Source organism: Helianthus annuus, chromosome 10, assembly GCF_002127325.2.
Source record: "Helianthus annuus cultivar XRQ/B chromosome 10, HanXRQr2.0-SUNRISE, whole genome shotgun sequence".
In the NCBI taxonomy this organism is placed as follows: domain Eukaryota; kingdom Viridiplantae; phylum Streptophyta; class Magnoliopsida; order Asterales; family Asteraceae; genus Helianthus; species Helianthus annuus.
Genome location: NC_035442.2, coordinates 156,696,629 through 156,717,245, shown reverse-complemented (window position 1 = coordinate 156,717,245; position 20,617 = coordinate 156,696,629). Strand labels below are relative to the sequence as shown.

Sequence of the window (20,617 nt, the reverse complement as noted above, 5' to 3'; positions counted from 1 at the left end):
ACATACACACATATATTATTATATTATATTATTATTATTATTTCTACCATTTCCACCATCGATTCAGGGATATGGATTCATCCAAAAATCCATATTGCGTTCGTCGTATTTCCATACGAGACGCTCTCCCACCTGTCGCATTCTCTCACTGCTTTCTAAAATTTCCTCACCGAAAGTCCTAAGTTCCTGTACATTTTCTGCACTCATTGGGGGTGCAGGTTCTAGGACTGGGTTTGGAATCTGGGGTGCGGGTTCCTGATATGGAGGTATAGGGGCCGGGTATGGGTAAGGATTCTCTAGAATCTCCCTAATGTATGCATCGTTATTAAAATAGGGATCTAGAGTATCTAACCCTAGATAGGCTCCTAGGTTTTTCATTGGTACATCTTCGTGAATCGGGTAGCGTTGCACATAGTCCCTAACATCATCCCACCAGGGGTCGTAATTTGGATCTAGGGGATTTGGTGCAGGTACCCTAGGTATCTCCTCCGGGTTGAAATCATGCATTTCTACTTGATTTCCAAGGTTTTCTATTTCCATGGGTTGATCAGGAATTGGTGGTTGTGGTTGGGGTGTTAGCATTTGCTCCAGGTTAGGGTCAGCTGCAGTGGTTACTAAGATATGGATATTGGCTATACCCCTATTAAGCATATCCTGGGCATATGCATCGATTTCTCTTTTGGCTGCGGCTAAGGCTCTCTGGTCTTGTAACTTTTTCATACGTTTCCTACGCCCGTGTGCTCCCCTACTGAACCATCCCCTCTTTTTCTGAGGAAATGGCTCTTCAGATTGAGCCTTAAACACAAAGATTCCTTCTTCTGTATCAGCAGAGTACCCCGAAAGGCAGGCTGAGAAGAGGAGGTGCCTTCGCTTCTAGGCGAACCAGACAATTGACGATACGCGTCAGATGGTCCTTGGTCGCTCATACTGTAAACTAACAAATAGTCAGATAACACATAACAAGAAAATACAATTACGCACGTATTTTCGTAATTTATTTCCTAACACTTCGAATTTTGATGTCAGCAGAACACTTCTGTGGCTGAATCAGTGGCATAGCTCTGATACCACCTTCTGTCGCAACCCCCGATCCCAAATCCCCGGGAACGGGCGGCCGCGAGCCAGTTTCGGTGGTATCATGTTATTTGTCTAATTTGGCAGCGAAAATTTTCATCAGGACCGTAGTTAGGAAATATTTTATCAGAGTAAACCACCACACTTTATAACATTGAACACATGGGTAAAACCCAAGTTTTCAGTATACACACTTTCATAGGAATAAATCCTATTTTTATTTAAGAAAAACATCTATTTCTTTTAGGTAACTTTATTGTCACTTTTCCAAGCCTTCAGTGCTGTCCAGCTGGCTTCTATTTGGCTTTCACATTTTGTTACCAATCATTTTACAGTATTGAAGGCGCATCCGCAATTACATTTGTTTCCAAAATATAACAATTAACATCAGTGGTACTGTCATATTCAACTTGTGGAATGTTACCACGCCAGTAACAAATTTTGTATACAAAACCCCAACATACCCACTATAATTGTATTCTTACAAATACTCAATAACTGCTTTGTATATATTTAATTAAGTGAGGTTTTGTAAAAACATTTAACAAAAAGAGGATAACTCACATTGCTATCTTAGGGTTTTTAGTAAGGATTTCCTGGGAATAATCTATCAATTAAACAAATGCACGTGTGTTAGTATAATAACCCATTTTAACATTATTAATACCCTCCCCGAGACGGCATTCCAACGACTAGGTCGGGCAGAACCATGACAGCCGTTACGGAACCCTAGATCAATCGGGCAGAGTATCTAATACGTCTCCAGGGGTTATAATACTTACATCATAGCAGAACCTCGCTATTTAGGGGGGTATAATACCCGTAGATTATGCCTACTATTCTGATTTTGAGATCGGGAAAAGAAAATTGAACGAGCAGACTGAAGGCCCGATGCCTCCTTTATATAGGGCTGTAATTCAAGTCTCTCGCGGCCCGCGTAAAGGTAAGCCTAGGCTTACGCGGCCCGCGTAGTAGGGGAATAGGGTCGTAGGTGATCCGTGTCAACACTGGGCTGTGCCACAATTTGGGACTCTCGCGGCCCGCGTTAGCTTAATGGGGATCTCACGCGGCCTGCGTTAACTAAAGAAATCAACGAAATCGGGTTCTAACCTTGATACCGCCCGCGTAAGGTTGAGGTGGGTTCTACGCGGCCCGCCTCAGCTTAAGTAAACTTGTTTTTAATTTATTTTTAATGCTATATTGTATTTCGGGCTCGGTTTTCACATACGAGGTGTATAAAAAGACATATTGGGACATTTTAAAATATATTAGAGTGTCGGGAAAATAATCGAGGGTATCGGTTTAGTTAGGATTGTTACAACTTACTTTCGTCAGTTGTCGATATGGTAACGGTCTAGTGGTTCACATGGGGAAGCCCCCACTGGTTATGGTTTGGGAAAGAAGGAATTGGTTAATCATATTTTCAACTATGGGGTAACCCCCACGGCAAGTAAGCCAGCTAAAGACAAACCGTGTTTTCGAAAACAACTTAAAACAAACACCCAACTGTGAACTCGCTCAACTTTGTGTTGACTCCTTGTTACATGCCTTGCAGGCATTAGGTATCTATGGAGCTTGCACAAGGAGGAGGTCGTTGTGGGATATGGACTGTTATGTCCCGTTCTAAACATTTAAACTTTATGAACTTATTGAACTTAAGTTTTGGGTTTTACATTTTATGCTTCCGCTGTTTAATCTGAACTTGGTTAACTTGGTTGTGAACACCAATTATATTGTGTGGTTGAACTTTTAATTACTTTACTATATTGTTCAATATGATTGGTGGCTTGATCCTGGTCATGTCACGCCCCCAAGCGGTGATACTCCGCTTGTGGATTTTGGGGGTATGACATTAGAAAAAAGAGCAAAATAAGAAAAAGAAAGCTGAACCATCGCCTAGGAATCAAAGCGCATATATTTTAGCCTCGTCTTAAAATGCGCCTAGGCGCAGGAGAAGGACGCTTTTGATAACTGTGGAATCACAAAGTGCATACCTTCACTTTTAGTCACTTGCGCAGATCTGTCCTGAACCTATTTTGAAAGAATATGAGTACATCAATGGAGAATTTTCAGGTGAATATACAACGACCCAATGAATGTTCCTTATTTATGGTGAAAGAGTTATACTGGTCACCGAATCACATGTTTATACAATTTATAACACTTTATGTTGGAAGTTTTAGTATATTCATTATTTATTTATTATGTACTTTTTCCGGTTGGTTTTTACTTTTTTATTCTCATCAATGGGTCCCACTACCAGTTGTATACAATTGTATTGCCATTTATCTGACCTGATGTAATTTATGAAATGGTATGTATGAGTTGGTTGATTCAGGTAGCTTATCCGCACTGTGCTATATGTTTGGACATTGTTAACTTGGAGGTAGGGTTGTAAACGAACCAAACAAACGAGGTCATGTTCGTGTTCGTTCGTTAAGGAAATGCAGATGTTCGCGAACACATGTCGAACAGAAGTTTATGTTCGTGTTCGTTTGTTAAGGTTTTTCAGTTTCCCGCAAACACCAGTCACGAACACAAACAAACATTAAGAGGGAAAGAGGAACATTATAAAACATTAAAAACTTTTAACAAATTAACATAAACGAACGAACATGAAAAAACGTAAACGAACATATTACCGAACGTTCACAAATGCAGTCGAACGAACGAGACCTTTGTTCGTGTTCGTTCATTTAGTTTATCAAACGGAATATCTTGTTCTTGTTCGTGTTCGTTCATTAACTAAACGAACAAACATAAACGAACATCCCGCCAAACGGTTCACGAACTGTTCACTACCTGGAGGCTCTTTACTCGTCTTTTGACAACCTTTTCTTTGGACAATTAGCAAAAAGAGTTCAAAATGCCGAGACAAAGAATGTATCAGAAAACGGTAATTCAACTGCTGTTGAGAATGGAGAAGCAGTTGCAGACGTTAGAGAAACCGAATATATTCACTTGCATTTTGAAAACCAATACTTTTTTGTAACTACAGTTAAATGACAAATTCAGCCTCTCATAAGCACAGTTGTTGGTTTAACACTTCTAAGCTCTGCCCGGCCTCGTCCACGTGGCATTTTCTTTGATGCCAAATCTTCAACATCCTTGAGTTGATAATAATGAGGTGCAATTTCCACAAGCCACTCGGGTTTTATTTCACTCACCTGTCGCATGTACCCCTTACTTGTTTCGACCAGCTCGTGGTATATCACCCACCTTGGTAGTACCTTAACAACAAAAACCCAAACATCAATAACCAACACAAACAACCATCCTATACAACTTGCAATTCTACAAGTTCCTAATGTTACGACAAACTACCTGAGCTAAACCAGAGCTTGGGTGGATATGAACAACAGTCTGAGGATGTTTAACGCTCCTATAAGAACCGTACATTTGCAGCTTTGCTGAGTGAGGGAAGTATCCTGAAAAACATAAAAGGATGGTTTAGTACACAATGGTGGTTATAAACTATAATTTATAACTTATAAGTAATGTTAGTCATTCCGTTTTTGTACGACCTGAAGCTATGACCTTCTTAATTGCTTCCAAATCGCCAGGGTTTGATGTTAACTCGATTTCAACTCTTTCTAAAAGCCCCTTCAATTGATCTCTTATGTCTCGGGCACGCTTCATACTCCTCACCTGGATGTAATTCTCATAGCACCACTGAGTGGAATAGTTTGTGTCTTTCCATGAATTGTAAACCTATAATTATTAGTTACCAGCACACAAACTTAGACACTAAATGCTGACTATTAATATAAAATACACTTATGTATCTGCCAACATACCTTAAGCAGTGCTATGTGATCTCCAACATTACCCATATGAAAATTCGAGCGTGCATCGTCAGCATGAACTCGTTTATCTTTCGGACGATAAAAAATAGAACTTCCAGTTGACAACATGGCAGCAATCGAAATGATCTCATCTGAGCACCGGTACTTGTCGGATGCAACAATCATCTTGGACAACATTGGATCAAGTGGAAATTCTGCCATCTTTCTACCCACTCTAGTCAATTCACCATCTTTGTTAAGTGCACCTAACGCATAAAGTAGCTCCAAAGCTTTGAGTAATGCATCAACTGGTGGCGGGTCCATAAAATCGAAATCCAACAAGTCAGGAATCCCGAGGCTCTTTAGACAGAGAACAACATTGGCGAGGTTGGTTCGTTTGATCTCTGGGACCGTGCTCTCATCCAAATCACTAAAATAGTTGTAAGCAGTATATAACCTAAAGCACTTCCCAGGCCCCGTTCGTCCAGATCGACCCGCTCGTTGATTTGCAGACGCTTTTGAGATAGGCGTGACGTGTAATGATTCCATTCCCGTACGAGGGTTGTAAGATTTCAGCTTAACATAACCTGGATCAATCACGTATTTAATACCATCAATTGTTAATGACGTTTCTGCAATGTTTGTCGCAAGGACCACCTTGCGGGCCCCTCCAGGAGTAGGTACAAATATTTTAGCCTGAAGTTCAGTTGGGAGATTTGCGTAAATCGGACATATTATCAGTTCTGCTATTTTACTCCCTAATCTTCGTGTCCGGTGTTTAAGAATCTCTTCGGCTGTTTCGATTTCTTCCTGACCAGTGAGAAAGACCAGTATGTCACCATCGCCAGGTGGCTGCGTGACATGAATCTGAAGAGCTGTGACAATTGCAGCATCCAAGTAATCAACTTCTGGTGCTTTTGTGTAATTTATTTCTACGGGAAATTGCCTTCCTGGAATTTCAAAAATCATGTCAGAACCGAAATAGTGGCGGAATTTCTCTGCATCAAGAGTGGCACTTGAAATAAGCAACTTGAGGTCGGGACGATGCCGAGCTACATCCTTAACTAAACTGAACAAGATATCAGTTGACAATGTCCTCTCATGAGCCTCATCCACCATCACCACACTGTTTTCAAGTTGATTAATAGTTAGCCAATATATATAAACAAAATAGTAATACAATGATTAGCGATGACAGAATGATTAGATGATGAAGAAAACATACCTGTAACTTTTAAGATTAGGTTCACTAAGAAACTCTCGTAGTAACATGCCATCAGTCATATATTTAAGCACCGTCTTGTCAGAAGTACAATCTTCAAAACGTATCGAATAGCCAACCTGAAAACATAAAGCAAATACTTTCAAACTACCATATTATAGACCTATTAGAGAGAGTAAAATAAGCAAAGCAAAGCAAAACTAAAACAAATAAAACTATGAATACGAACTTTAATATGATGTTCAAGCAAACCGAGTCAAATATACTCTATGATGATTATATAATCAATGAAATGTGTATGAAAGTTTATGTATTCAGCATTTTTTAGCATAAATAAAGCAAGGATTCATAGAGAAAGCAGCCAATTGAAATGCTACAGTTCAAGCACAAAACATACCTCATGCCCAAGTTTGACTCCCATTTCTTGAGAAACTCTAGCGGCAACACTCATAGCAGCAACTCGTCTAGGCTGTGTACACCCTATCTGTATGAAATAGAAAGATACGTAAAAAGAATCATACTTTTCGTTATGATACCAAAATTCACCCATTATCATATCTCCGTAAAGCATCAAAATTATGTTCCCAAAGACAAAAAAAAAATAATAAGCTTGATAATTTGCGAAGATACCATTCCACGTTTTGTGTATCCAGCTTCATGGAGATATTGGGGTATCTGAGTGGTCTTCCCAGAACCAGTCTCACCAACAATGATAATAACCTAAAATGACAATAATCAGATATAAACCCACAATCTTAAGCGACAAAAAAAACAACCAACATGTAATGCAACGAACTCAAGTAGACCTGATGATCTTCAACAGCTTTGAGCAATGACTCTCGATAGGAATATACAGGTAATGTTTTTCTGTCTGCCTGAAGACCAAACATATAATTACATGTTAGAACATAACAGTTCAGGTAAATAATAAACCAATATACTAGTCAATGTTTTGTAAATGAATGAATATACCAAAAGCTTCTTATGTGCTGATTTTGCCTTGGATTTTTCATGTTCCTCTTGATATGCTTCGTCATCAACCTGTAAATTATAGAAACCCGATAGATTAAAGATTAGGTGAAGACCAAGAAAGAAATATCACAGCATGATAAGTAGAGTTCATACATGTTCACCACCCATGACTTGACCCTGTATGCACTCGATCTGGTCCTCAAACACAAAACTATAGAAAAGAAATACACATAATGAGATTTCCTCGTATCCATCCGATGCCCTATTCAAAAAGTCCACAAGAAAAATCTCTTAGTAATAAAAAAAAGCCAAAACTAGAAAACGCACCCGTAGTTTTCAGGCAGTTTTTTGTTCTTTGACCCAAATTTTAGTGTTGCTTTTCCTGCAAATTGATGTGACTCATTAGCTGACAAGTTAGCGATTACATATTAAAGATTAAATGTTAGCTTAGGTAACTCGAACATACTAATCTGATGATCCTCCCATGCTTCTTGTTCAGCAGACGGGTTCATCTTATCTCCATCTTTCAAGTCTCTGCAGTATAAGTAAACAAAATTATTTTAATCTCAAGTATAGCATCACGGAATAAGAAAACAGAATAATATGTTTGCAGTTTGCATGTAGGCACGTGCTATAACATGGACCGATGAACACTGGATTTTCACCTGTAGCGCTCCGTAGCTACAGCAAATCTTTTCTTTTGATTAACACCACCTTCTGCATCATAAGCATCAGGCATCCGATACTGTATTGTGTGGTAAATTCAAAAAATATTAGTACAATAAGCCTATAATATAATTAGAAAACATCGAGAGAGCTATCAAGAAGCAAAGAATAACCGTGTTCATGTTGTCATCCTCTTGAGACCGCTTCGTCACCACCTCATATATTTGCTTTTTATATCTCCAGAAATAAAAGACAAGTATCAGAAAGTGCGAAAACATAGAATACATGTATTTAGTAAAGCAAAACCATCAACACGAATTGAAATAAGATTTTAAGAGAATTACCTATAGTTGCGTTGTTCAATTTCCGATACTTTGACATCCCCAAATAGATTCTCTTCATCTACAATATCATCTCTGAAATTGAAGAAAAAATATGTGAACAAAACGAGAACAAACTATCATGTTCGTAAGTTAGAACAATCGCCATACGCTTATATTATAAAGAAATTTAACAGTACATGATCTTTTAACAATACCTGATTTCCTCTAATTTCTTCTGCTCTCTTTTCTTAAAATATTCCTGCCTCGAAAATCTCCTGAAAATGGATAAAGAGAAATTTTTCATATTAGAAAATCTTGTAGTTTTCAAAACATAAGATCTTCAACTGCTTTACTTAGTACTTATTACAGATAATTCTATGTAGTTAATATTCCGATATATCAACCGATATATCAATGATATATCGGTTATCGGTCCCCTGCCGAGATAGCGGTACTGGTGAGAATATCGGTACCGATAATATCAGCGATATTGTCCGATATTTGATCGATAAATCACCGATTTTCCCGATATCAGTACCATTCTTCTTATTTCTAGTGTTCATTTTTCTTCTTATTGCTGCTATTAGTGTTTTAAGTCTTAATTGTTAGTTGTTACTGTTAAATGTTAGTGTTTTAAGTCTTTGTCAGTTCTTACTTGTTACAATTGTTAGTGTTAAATTGCTATATATATAAATTTAGCATGATATTAAAATTACCGATATCCCACTGCGATAACCGATATCCCAAATATCGGTCCTTGACCGATATCCGATATTTTACCGCATTAACTACTCAGACAGATATTCAAATGGTTATTTAGGTATCACACTTAGTGTAATTGAAAAATAAAACTAAACTCTATAATATAACAAAAATATTAAAAGGTTTTTCTAGCGAAAGCTCAATTCAAACCTTATAGCTTCAATGCCGTCATCTGAATCATCACGGGAAACTTTTTGTCTAACTAGTCTATCTTCTTTAAGATTTACAGCTCCCTGCAGCACCACATACAGTCACAATCAGAACCAACTATTAAACGAGACACCAATACAGCAGCTTACAATTAAAAGATCAAGTTTCTATACCTCATCATCTTCATCTTCTTTGGTTTCTCTCTTCTTTCTGAAACTTTTCGCCTTTTTATCAGTCTTTTTAGACTTGACAGAACTGCCATGTTCGCCACTTTCATCATCGGCATCAGCCAACAGTTTGTAATTCCTCTGCTTTCTGGCTAGCATTGCTGCAGCCTCTTCTCGTTGTCGATAAACCTAAACAATAAGGTACCATAGTAACAATGATTTACTCTAAAAACAGCACTAACGGGCCATTTGAATTATTTAAGCACAAGGGGGGAACTCACATTTGATCCAGAACTCTTATGTTCAACCTTCCGAAATATCTCTTCAGCAAACGCATGTGTGTCGCTTAAAGATGACACTTGCATGTCTTTAAGATGATTATATACATCAGAAGGTGATGAAGCTTTCTTAGCTGAAATAGAATATTAAATAAAAACAATCAATATCTGTCTAAATCATGATATGTATATGTATAAAACTAGGCGCGAAGATAACTTACATAAACTAATCACATACTGGACCAATGTGGGCTGTGAAAATCCTATGAGGGACATCAGTTTATCTGAAACCCAGGCCTTCAAGTCGCTGCCCATGTCTAACTACATACAAAAGGCGCCAAAACACAATTATACAACTAATTATATACATATATCTTGATAGATACAAAAACAGTAATGACAATAATGCAATCATCAAATTCAATAAATACACGTGGATAGAGCATCCACAATGTTACCAGATTTCAAACTTTCACAAACTGTCACCTCAACGCCACATCAGATTTCAAATCTACAAACCTCCACAAACCCCATTAAAAATATTATATATGTGTGTTTGTGTGTATGGGGGTGCATATGAGTGAGGGGCCCCACCATTCGTCCGAAACGGTGTCTGGATTTCCAGACCAAATTTCCGGACTTGCTTTGCAAACGGCACCCACGATGTTGAACCTTGCCACTCGCGTCCGGAATTTTGATGAGTAGATTCGGATAACCCACAATGTACACATTGTTGGTGCTCTAATGGATAGCATAAGTTGTTATATAAGGTCTCATCACCAGTATTGGCTCATCCAGAAATTACATTGCCTAAAAAAGATGTATCAAGAATACCGAATTACATATTGCTAAGAATTGTAAACCACAAAAACAAAAAAACTTTACCAAATCACAAAACAGTTACGTAAAAATCAACCATAAGTGATTTAGTTTTACCATTAACCGCTCAAACCTAAGGGTTCAAAGCACATGATCATAATGAATCCATATTTGCCCAATAAGGACATACCAAACACTAAGGTAGTGTTCGTTTCACAGAATGGAATGGAATCTTGAGTGAATTGGAATGTTGATTTCACTCCTTATTTTGTTGGTTTCAACAAGAAAATAAATTGGAATTGAACAACAACATAAGAAATGGAATCCACATTCTAATTCTATCCAAATTTCATTCCATCTTGCAAAACAAACACACCTAAATTACAAATTAAATTTCAATTTCTGCGCGAATTCTTATTCCAATTCCAATTCCATTTACCTAAGTCGTGGTACTGTTAGGACCTCCTCTAGCAACCTGACCAGTGCTTGACCGTTAAAATAAAAAATATATAACATCAATCATCATGCGTCAATTCCTTCATAATCCTCGAACATAAAAGATACACGTGTACGTAAATATAATATTATTTCTTCATATCTCTTAATTATCATGCATGATTATTGTATCTCGAAAAGCTGTAGGAATGAGCGAACCCTAGATTGCGTTCAAAGACCTACAATATAATATTGTCACTAACTTAAATCCTATTCACTCACCATTGAATTAAGATCCATCGGTTTGGGGTATCAAGGCTTCATGCACCGTGTGGACCCCATCAAACCGATTGTCCTCTATGTAAACCCTAACCAAAGCTAACCGATTCAAACCCGATTTCATGAACCAACCAACGATCCCATCCAAACCGACGGTTCAACAGAGAATGGCGTACCTGAAGTGCGTGGAAGAGCCGTACACCTTCAAATTCCACTTTTTGCGTCTCCGAGGAAATTAAGCAGAAGCATGCACATGATCTCAAGGTAGGGTTTTTGTATATGGGGGCATTTGTATGTTCACCATATTTTAACTTGTTACCAAAGCAACCCAACACAAATTTGATTAATTACAATTTAGACCCTGATGTACAAGAACATCAGGGTTGTGTATGGTTTACTTTTAGAGTTAAACTAGAATTAAGCACCCCCGCGTTGCGGTAGGGGCCTAAAACTATGCCAAATAACATCAATGTCACACCTCTGGTATCGACAATCAACACTGAAGTTGCGGCGTGTTAATGCGGAAATATAAGACCGAAACATATAACATGAAAAAAATAACTATGTAGATTTAGGACACACGCGTTGCGACGAACTTGTTACATGGAAAAAATAGACGTAAAAACGTTGAACCACACACGCACGTTGCGCCGTGTTAACTCGCAAAATAACGTAAAAAAGAATAACTAAGTCAACGTAGGATCCGCCCGTTGCAGCGAACTTGCCAAATGGGGAAAATAGACACATTGCGACATACCTGTCAAATGTGAAAAAATAGACGAAAAACGTTGAACCACATACGCACGTTGGGATGTATTAGCTCGCAAAGTTTAGAACGAAACGTAAAACGAAAAACTTACGAAAGATAAAAAGTATGGGGACCAAAGTTGTAAATAAAAAAGTTTTGGGTTAAATTACAAAAGATGAAAAGTTTTGGGTTAAAACTAAACAAATTAAAAGTGTTAAAATATAAATGATTAAAACTTTTGGAATAAAAATGAAAATTCACAATTTTTTTGAAAATCCCCCTATGCTTGGAGTACAACCCATCATGCAAAAATTTGTTGCAAATTTATATTATGGAAATGCTTGGTTGGTCCCTGTGGTTTTCAAAAATTTCAGACTTGGTCCTAGTGGTTTACTAATTACACGCTTGGTCCTAAAAGTTGTCAAAAATGCACTCGGTTGGTCCCCAGCCCTAACATCAGTTAAATTTCTCAGTTAACTATGTGTGAAATGACTATATTACCCTTAAACAATTAAAAACCTAAAACTAAGAATTAAAAAATTAAAAAACCCACTGCATATCATCTTCATCACCATCATCATCTTCATCACCAACCATTTTTCATCATCATTTGGGTCTCAATGTGGGATGTGTTCCAGACAATCTCATCATTACTGCTTCAACCCAAATTCCACCATTTTTCTATAAAATTATCACTCAAATTCATTAAATTCTAATCCAAATCCCTCTAACAAACAAACACCTGTAATTCGGTTCCGGTGTGATTCGATCATTCGATACGGCTTTCCGATTAATAACCTTGCGAATTCGTCTCACTCGTCTTACAATATACCGTTAGATTTCTGCGCACCACCGCCTTCTCCGGTTTCCTCTGGCCATAAATCTTCGGTAGCGACGAAATCCTCACGGAGTTTCTCCACCGATCACTCCGTGTGCCGGATCTCGTGTTGCCAAATCGCGTATTTCCTCGACAAAATTCGAAGATCCAGAACCTCCCGAAGCTCGATTTTGAGCTTGTTAATCATGGAATTTCCAGTGAACTTTTGGCGTCGGTTGTGAAATCCGATGGCGGAGTGTTTGAATTGTCACCGGAGAAAAAGAAGGTTGTTTCAAGATCGAACGAGATATTGTATGGTTTCCCAGAACGAGAGACAGAGATGGGGTGTGGGTTTGTAATGAAGATGAAGATGATGATGGTGATTTCTTTGATTTCTCTGAAGATGATGATGGTGATTTCTCTGATTTATGAGGATGGTGATGAAAAACCTTCCAGCGAGAGAGAGGTGGATGCAGTGGGTTTTGTTAATAAGCAAGGGTATTTTGGTCATTTAACATGGACTTAACTGAGATATTTAACTGATGTTAGGGCTGGGGACCAACCGGGTGCATTTTTGACAACTTTTGGGACCAAGCGTGTAGTTAGTAAACCACTAGGACCAAGTCTGAAATTTTTGAAAACCACAAGGACCAACCAAGCATTTAACTCTTACTTTTATTGTTAAACTCTTTTTGTATTAACTTAACTCTCTTTTTCTCTTGTTATACATGTGGGACAACAATTGAATTGACGAACTGGGCTACTGTTCAATTTGGGCTCACTTGCTACTGCTGGACTCGCTGGATTTATGTGGGCTGGAATCGTGACACAATGGAAGAGATATATAACTCTCAGTTCAGAGTTATATAAAAGGGTTTTTAGTTCAGTCGGTTTAGTCAGTCAGTATTATTGATATTTTGTTCAAATTCTCTCTGTTTTCTCTCTTAGGGTTTCTAGGTGTTCGTGTCAGATCTTGTGTTGAGATCTTGATTGTATCAGTCTGTTCATCTAGAGGGTTCCAGATCATTGTGTTAATGATCTGCGTACCAAGATGTCGGTTAATGAAACATCATAACCATAACCTCGGTTTTGATAGTTATAGCGATCAATTTTGGGTCAATTAATCGTGGCTTTGGGCCTCTAGCTAAAAATATATGTTTGGGCCTAAAAGTTTGGGCTTCAATTTTTTTAACAAAAATAAGTATACCAAAAATTCAACCAAAATGATGTCATATAGTTCATAAGTTCAAACAAACATTCAACCAAAACGATATATGATAAAATCTATAAATTCAAACAAACATTCAACTAAAAACATAGAATGCTTTGGAAGAAACTGAAAACTAATGGTGAACTCTCAAAGAACAACTTGTATTTCACATTTTGAAAGGTTACAATATACATGCTATTTATAGGATAAGAAACTATATTCTAATAGGCAAGTTGCAGAATAATAGAAACCTTATCTACTGAAACAAATAATTGGCTAGCAAGTGGATATTATATCTATTTTATTTAACACTCCCCCTCAAGCTAGAGCATAAATGTTGACCATGCCCAACTTGTTACAAATAGAGTAAATTTTGTTTCCGGGCAAGGCTTTGGTGAACACATCTGCTAATTGATCTCCAGTTCTGACATGAGGCGTTGTAATCGTTTCATCTTCAAGCTTTTCCCGGGTGAAGTGACAATCCACATCTATGTGTTTGGTTCTTTCGTGAAACACAGGGTTATTTGCAATATGAATAGCTGCTGTGTTATCACACCATAAATTCATGGGTTTCGTTTGCCTAAACCCAATCTCGTTAAGAAGGTTTCGAATCCAAACTAGCTCACATGTGGTTTGTGCCATGGCCCTATACTCTGACTCTGCACTTGAACGGGATACCACATTTTGCTTCTTGCTTTTCCATGATACAAGATTGCCTTCAACAAAAACACAATACCCGGTAGTAGAACGTCTGTTTGTCGGGTCCCCGTTATAATCAGCATCTGTAAAGCCTTCTACTATATGATGACCATGACTTTGATACAAGATACCTCGATCTGGAGCACCTTTTAGGTACTTGAGGATGTGACAAACAGCTTCCCAATGTGCAGTTCTAGGGGATGACATAAACTGACTAACCACACTGACTGGAAAAGCAATATCCGGCCTAGTAATGGTCAGATAGTTTAACTTACCGATTATTCTTTTATATTTTTCTAGATCTTCAAGAGGGTCCCCATCATCTGCTTTTAATTTCATGTTCGGTATCATCGGTGCATCACAATTCTTAGCTTCAATCATTCCAGAATCTTTTAGAACATCCAAACAGTATTTCCGTTGATTTAAACAAATCCCTTTTCTACACCTAGATACTTCAATACCCAGAAAATACTTTAGGCTTCCTAAATCTTTAGTTTGAAAACGAGTTCCAAGAAAACCTTTTAATTTCTGAATGCCGACTTCATCACTTCCGGTAATTACAATATCGTCCACATACACAACGAGAATAATGCATCCCAATTTTGACGAAGTGAAGAACACCGAATGATCATACGAGCTTCTTTTTAAACCGAATTCAGTAACCACGGTACTGAACTTCCCAAACCAAGCACGAGGTGATTGCTTAAGACCATACAAAGATTTCTTTAACTTGCATACCTTATCCGACTCCCCCTGAGCAACAAACCCGGGTGGTTGCTCAATATAAACTTCTTCTTTCAAATCTCCATGCAAAAATGCATTTTTGATATCAAGTTGATACAAACCCCAGTTATACGTGGCAGCCAACGATATAAATATACGAACTGATGCTATCTTGGCAACAGGAGAAAATGTCTCTGAATAATCCATTCCATAAGTTTGAGCATAACCTTTTGCAACTAGACGAGCTTTTAAACGAGCGAGAGAGCCATCTGGATTAACCTTAATCGTGAATACCCATTTGCACCCAATTGCCTTTTTGTTGGCAGGTAAATTTACTAGGGTCCATGTACTATTCTGATCAAGAGCTTTCATTTCCTCAACCATAGCATTACGCCATCCAGAGTGGGCCAAATCTTCACCTACTGTCTTAGGAATAGAAATTGAATCGACAGTAGCAACAAATGAACGAGAAGTTGTAGATAACTTGTCATATGAAACAAAGGAAGCAATAGGATAGGTACATGTACGCTTACCTTTTCGGATAGCAATGGGAAGGTTATTGTCAAGAGATTCAGTGGATGAATCTGTCGCCGAATCGGACGGTTCAGGAACAGGATCTGAGCGATGTCGATGTTGATATACTTGAATAACAGGAGGTCTATCGGGTACGGGAGGTTGTTGAAGATCAACTTGAGGTTCCTGAGAGGCAATAGGTTGTTTAGATGTAGAGGCTTGCTCAGGTGTTGGTGAATCGGAAGTAGTGGGTGGTTGTGTCCATGGGGTTATAGAATGGGGATAGATGAGGAACTCATCATCTTCCCTTAATGGATGAGGATCTGATACAGGGAAGAAAGGAACATCTTCATGGAATGTGACATCTCGAGAGACAAAGTATCGCTGAAGAGTAGGGGAGAAACATCGATAACCCTTTTGGACACGACAATAGCCAACAAAGACACATTTAACCGATTTTGGATCTAACTTGGTAGGATGAGAATGTGTATCATGGACGAAACAGGTACTTCCAAATATTTTAGGGGGGATTAGATATAAAGGTTTTTCAGGACACAGAACCAAAAATGGGATATCTCCATTTAGAACAATCGATGGCATCCGATTAATAAGAAAGCAAGCTGTGGATACCGCATCAGCCCAAAATGGTTTTGGAACTGTCATTTGAAACAAAAGTGCTCTTGCTACTTCAAGAAGATGTATGTTCTTACGTTCAGCAACTCCATTTTGGGCTGGGGTATGGATACATGATGACTCGTGAACTATGCCATTTTGCAAACAGTAAGATTGAAAGGATTCTGAAAAATATTCTTTTGCATTGTCACTTCTCAAGGTTCGAATAGAGACATTAAAATGAGTTTTTACTTCAGCATTTAAGGAGCAAAAATGAGAAAACACTTCAGAACGATTTTTCATAAAATAAAGCCAAGTTACACGGGAATAGTCATCAATAAACGTAACAAAGTACTTAAAACCAAGTTTAGACGGAACAGGACACGGACCCCAAACATCGGTGTGAACCAACTCAAACGGGGATGTAGCCCTCTTATTGACTCTAGGACTTAGGTAAACACGTTGGTGTTTAGCAAGCTGACATGACTCACACTGCAAAGATGACAAATGAGAAAATTCAGGGCACAACTTCTTGAGACTTTGGAGGGATGGATGACCTAATCGACAATGTGCTTCAAACGGTGATGAATTTGAGCAGGCTAAAGAGTAAGGTGTATGAGTTTCAAGTATATATAGGCCATCAGATTCCCGTCCTTTACCAATAATCCTCTTCGTTGACAGATCCTGAAAAACACAAGAATCGGGAAGAAATAAGGCACTACAATTCAAACCACGAGTAATTTTACTAACAGATAGTAAATTAAACGGAAAATTGGGAAGGTTCAAAACAGAGGATAAATGGATTGATGGAGTAATGCTTGCATTACCAGAACCAAGCACTTTTGGAGTTGACCCATCAGCAATAGTCACATAAGGTGACGGTGCATGTTTTTTAAAATCAGAAAGGAGCTGAGGATCACCGGTCATGTGTTCGGACGCTCCAGAATCAATAACCCATTTTGGTGTAGTAGATACAAGACTCTTAGCAAATTTACCTGACTTAGCAAAAGTAGCAACTGGAGTACCAGTAGGATGAGAATTTTCTTCTGCTGGGACAGTGTTGTTGTCATCAAATGCAAGAGCAAGGTGAGCAGATCCTTTGGATTGACGGGCCAAAAATTTCTTGCAATTGTATTTGGTATGCCCGAGTTCATGACAGTAGAAACATTCAACTTGTCCTGGTTCTGTCCTCGTAGTAGAAGTTCGATCTCCATAATTACCACGTGAGCCACCTCTATGGCCACCTCGATAGCCGCCTCGTGATCCTCCTCGAAAGCCACCTCTAAATCCTCCTCGGCCGACAAGTGCACTAGTACTTGTTGGAAGAGCCGAAGGAGGTGGCGACGAGATGTTGGGTTCATGATGAAGAATACGAGCAAACGTCTCTTGTAGAGAAGGAATAGTAGGTTCATTCAAGAACTGAGATCGAATGACATCGAACTCTGGTCGCAGACCAGTCAGAAAACTTAATACAGCAATCTGTTCATGTTGGGTTTGCATAACCTGCACATCGGTACTGATGGGTAAGAGAGCATTCAATTCTTCATACGTTTTCTTGAACTCCATAACATACGTGATTATTGATCGATCAAGTTGCTCCCCCCGATGAAAAGACTTGCACACATTATATATCCGAGACATGTTACTTTGTCCAGAATACAAAAAATCCAAATAGTCCATCAATTCCTTGACATACTCACAGTGATTAATTAGTGAGATGACAGAGGTATCAATGGAGTTCCTAATTTGTAGGAACAACCGGGCATCGTTTTGAATCAAGTGATCTTTGGATTCGTCAGTAGGAGGATCGGACGTAAGATGCGAAGCCTTTCCAATACTTCGTAAATAGAGGCGAACAGTCTTGCTCCATTCAAAGAAGTTTGTGCCGTCAAGTTTGTTATCGGTGAGTCGAGTTGCTACATGAAGAACATCAGTAGAGTTGGTAGCAAAGCTCAGTTCACCTTTATTGATGACATTTGATGAATCTTTGAGTTCAGTCATTTTAACAATCGGGATTTAAACAAACAGGAGTAATGGCAAGTCGTATAATAAACCAAAGATTAGAGCAACAAAACAAAATCTGGAATGGTTGACCAGAATCAAAAGTTAATGTCAGAAATCTGGAAGTTTGACCAGAACTAAAGTCAACGTCAGAGGTCAAAGTTAGAAATCTGGAAATTTGACCAAAAGTTAAGTCAAAGTCAGAAATTAATGTTGAACCAGAAATCGGAGATACCAACCACAAATCTGATGTTTCAGAAGTTAAGTCAAAGTCAGAAGTTAAGTCAAAGTCAGAAATTAGTGTGAAGAGCCTAGAAATCTGATGATAATCAGATTCGGAAAAGGTGAAAAGAAAACAAACCAAAAAATCTGATGTGAAAATCTGGTCTGAAATTCTGACGCGAATACTGATTAAAAAAAAATCTGATCTGAAAATCTAATACGAAAATCTGGTCCAGAAATCTGATGGGCGAAAATCTGATGAAAAATCGAAATCTGGTAGTAAACACTAGATGCTGAAAACATTAACTTTCAAAGATCCCTAAGAAATAATACTGATTAGAAACAAATCTGGTGTGAACCAGGAAGTAACAACCAAACAGGAACTCAGACAGGCTTGTGCTGAAATAAGGATCGATACTTGTGCTGAAACAAGGATCAGAATCAGACCTGAAGACAGCCGTTATTAAGATAACAGGAACTCAGACTGGTGCTGAATAAAAAAGATCGATACGAGAGCCAATATAGCCATTGGCTCTGATACCATGAAAGAAACTGAAAACTAATGGTGAACTCTCAAAGAACAACTTGTATTTCACACTTTGAACGGTTACAATATACATGCTATTTATAGGATAAGAAACTAATATTCTAATAGGCAAGTTGCAGAATAATAGAAACTTTATCTACTGAAACAAATAATTGGCTAGCAAGTGGATATTATATCTATTTTATTTAACATGCTTAAAAATAGTGAAAAGTCTAAAATCCGACAAAGAAAGTTGGTTTTGTGGAAGTTTAATCTCAATTTTCATAAATGAAAGATTCTTCAATTGTTCTCTTTCCCGGTGACAAATCTCTAATTTATTCCATGAACTTAAGTATCTTGTAGATCTTTTGGTGAAGTTCGTATCCAATCTTGTAAACAGATTAATGACTCGGTGGTTTTTGGCATAAGAGAGCTTCTATATTTATCTATGACCTGCCCACCGGTACTAAAATCGGACTTATATGCCACGATTGAGATCAGCATCCCTAAAACATGTCTATCAAGTTGAGAAAGAACAAGAAATTTCTTTGAATCTAACTTCCACACCTGACACATCAAACATATCATCTCCTTTTACCATTTTATCGGTTCTGCCGCACAAATACATATCAAGTTCACTGGTATTAGCCTTTTTTCCGTTTTTTTCCTCTAAATACTTCAAATAACCCTCCTCTAAATCAACAACCTTCACACCATCAACCGAACTATAAAAAGAAAGTGTATTTTCTTTATCCATCATCATCTAATAAACATTAAACAATTCTCCTAATGTTATTTTCACTTGACCCACTACTTTCTTACCTTCCTAGGAGTCCTCGCTACATATCAACTCTAAACAATAATTGAGATAATGCATTTTTAAGGGCCTAAAACTTATGTCACATAGAATAATATATTTATATCGGCTAAATTTTCCCAATATTTTTCATACTCTATTTTCATTGACTCGACCATCCTTTTTTCACCCCGTTACTACTTAAGGACATCTTTGCTATAGTGGTATGTATTGTGCAAAGCCCAGTAATCAATACATTTGCCATCACATATTTAGAACCGAATTTTATAGTCACATTAAACCATATTCACGGAAACTCCATAAATAACCTATCAAAACAACAACAAAGAAAATATATCACTATTAAACACAATATAGAAATAAAAATAATCACCAAAAGACCTTGCTTTCTTTGAATCCGATGTGTTGGGTGCCCCAAAACTCTATCACTGTTTTTTCTCTTTCTCATGCTTCCCTCACCGTCTTCATTTTGTAACGGAAGTAGGATTTGTAACTAAAATCAACATCTTGAAGTCTAGGAAAATAATCATATAAGACTAGTAGTGATAAATGGAAATAAAAAAAACATATAGAATTATTGAAAAATAATTATACCTATCAAACGCTTTTTCACAAATAAGTGTCGCATCCAACATTAGCAATATCGAATTCCACCTTATTTCAATATCTAGACACAGCTTTCTCTTGCAATCAATCTTTTCTTTCTCCACGCTATCTTTGAAACTTAGATATTGGGAAGAGGAAGATCTCAAAAACCTTACAACGTTCTAAATCCTACTTATGGAATCGATTTATTT

The 20,617-nt window shown here is 37.8% G+C and overlaps 1 protein-coding gene across 2 annotated transcripts; it reads right to left on the bottom strand.

Moving 5' to 3' along the window:
* Positions 1–4,019: 4,019 nt before the first annotated feature.
* LOC110886153 (pre-mRNA-splicing factor ATP-dependent RNA helicase DEAH1) lies at positions 4,020–11,257 on the bottom strand. 2 transcript variants are annotated; one of them, XM_022133915.2, is made up of 22 exons: positions 11,109–11,257; positions 9,994–10,209; positions 9,621–9,720; positions 9,403–9,533; positions 9,128–9,310; positions 8,955–9,037; positions 8,258–8,317; positions 8,064–8,135; positions 7,893–7,956; positions 7,719–7,798; positions 7,520–7,587; positions 7,381–7,435; positions 7,207–7,264; positions 7,054–7,122; positions 6,888–6,956; positions 6,712–6,801; positions 6,479–6,565; positions 6,085–6,200; positions 4,872–5,985; positions 4,599–4,785; positions 4,399–4,502; positions 4,020–4,304 (listed from the first exon to the last, which is right to left on the bottom strand). In XM_022133915.2, exons 2-22 carry the CDS (start codon positions 9,994–9,996, stop codon positions 4,086–4,088), a joined length of 3,012 nt encoding a protein of 1,003 aa, XP_021989607.1. In that variant the 5' UTR covers positions 9,997–10,209; positions 11,109–11,257; the 3' UTR covers positions 4,020–4,085. The 2 variants fall into 2 exon arrangements, with proteins under 2 accessions (XP_021989607.1, XP_021989609.1); XM_022133917.2 differs by having other exon boundaries at positions 9,621–9,716.
* Between the last annotated feature and the right edge of the window lie 9,360 nt (positions 11,258–20,617).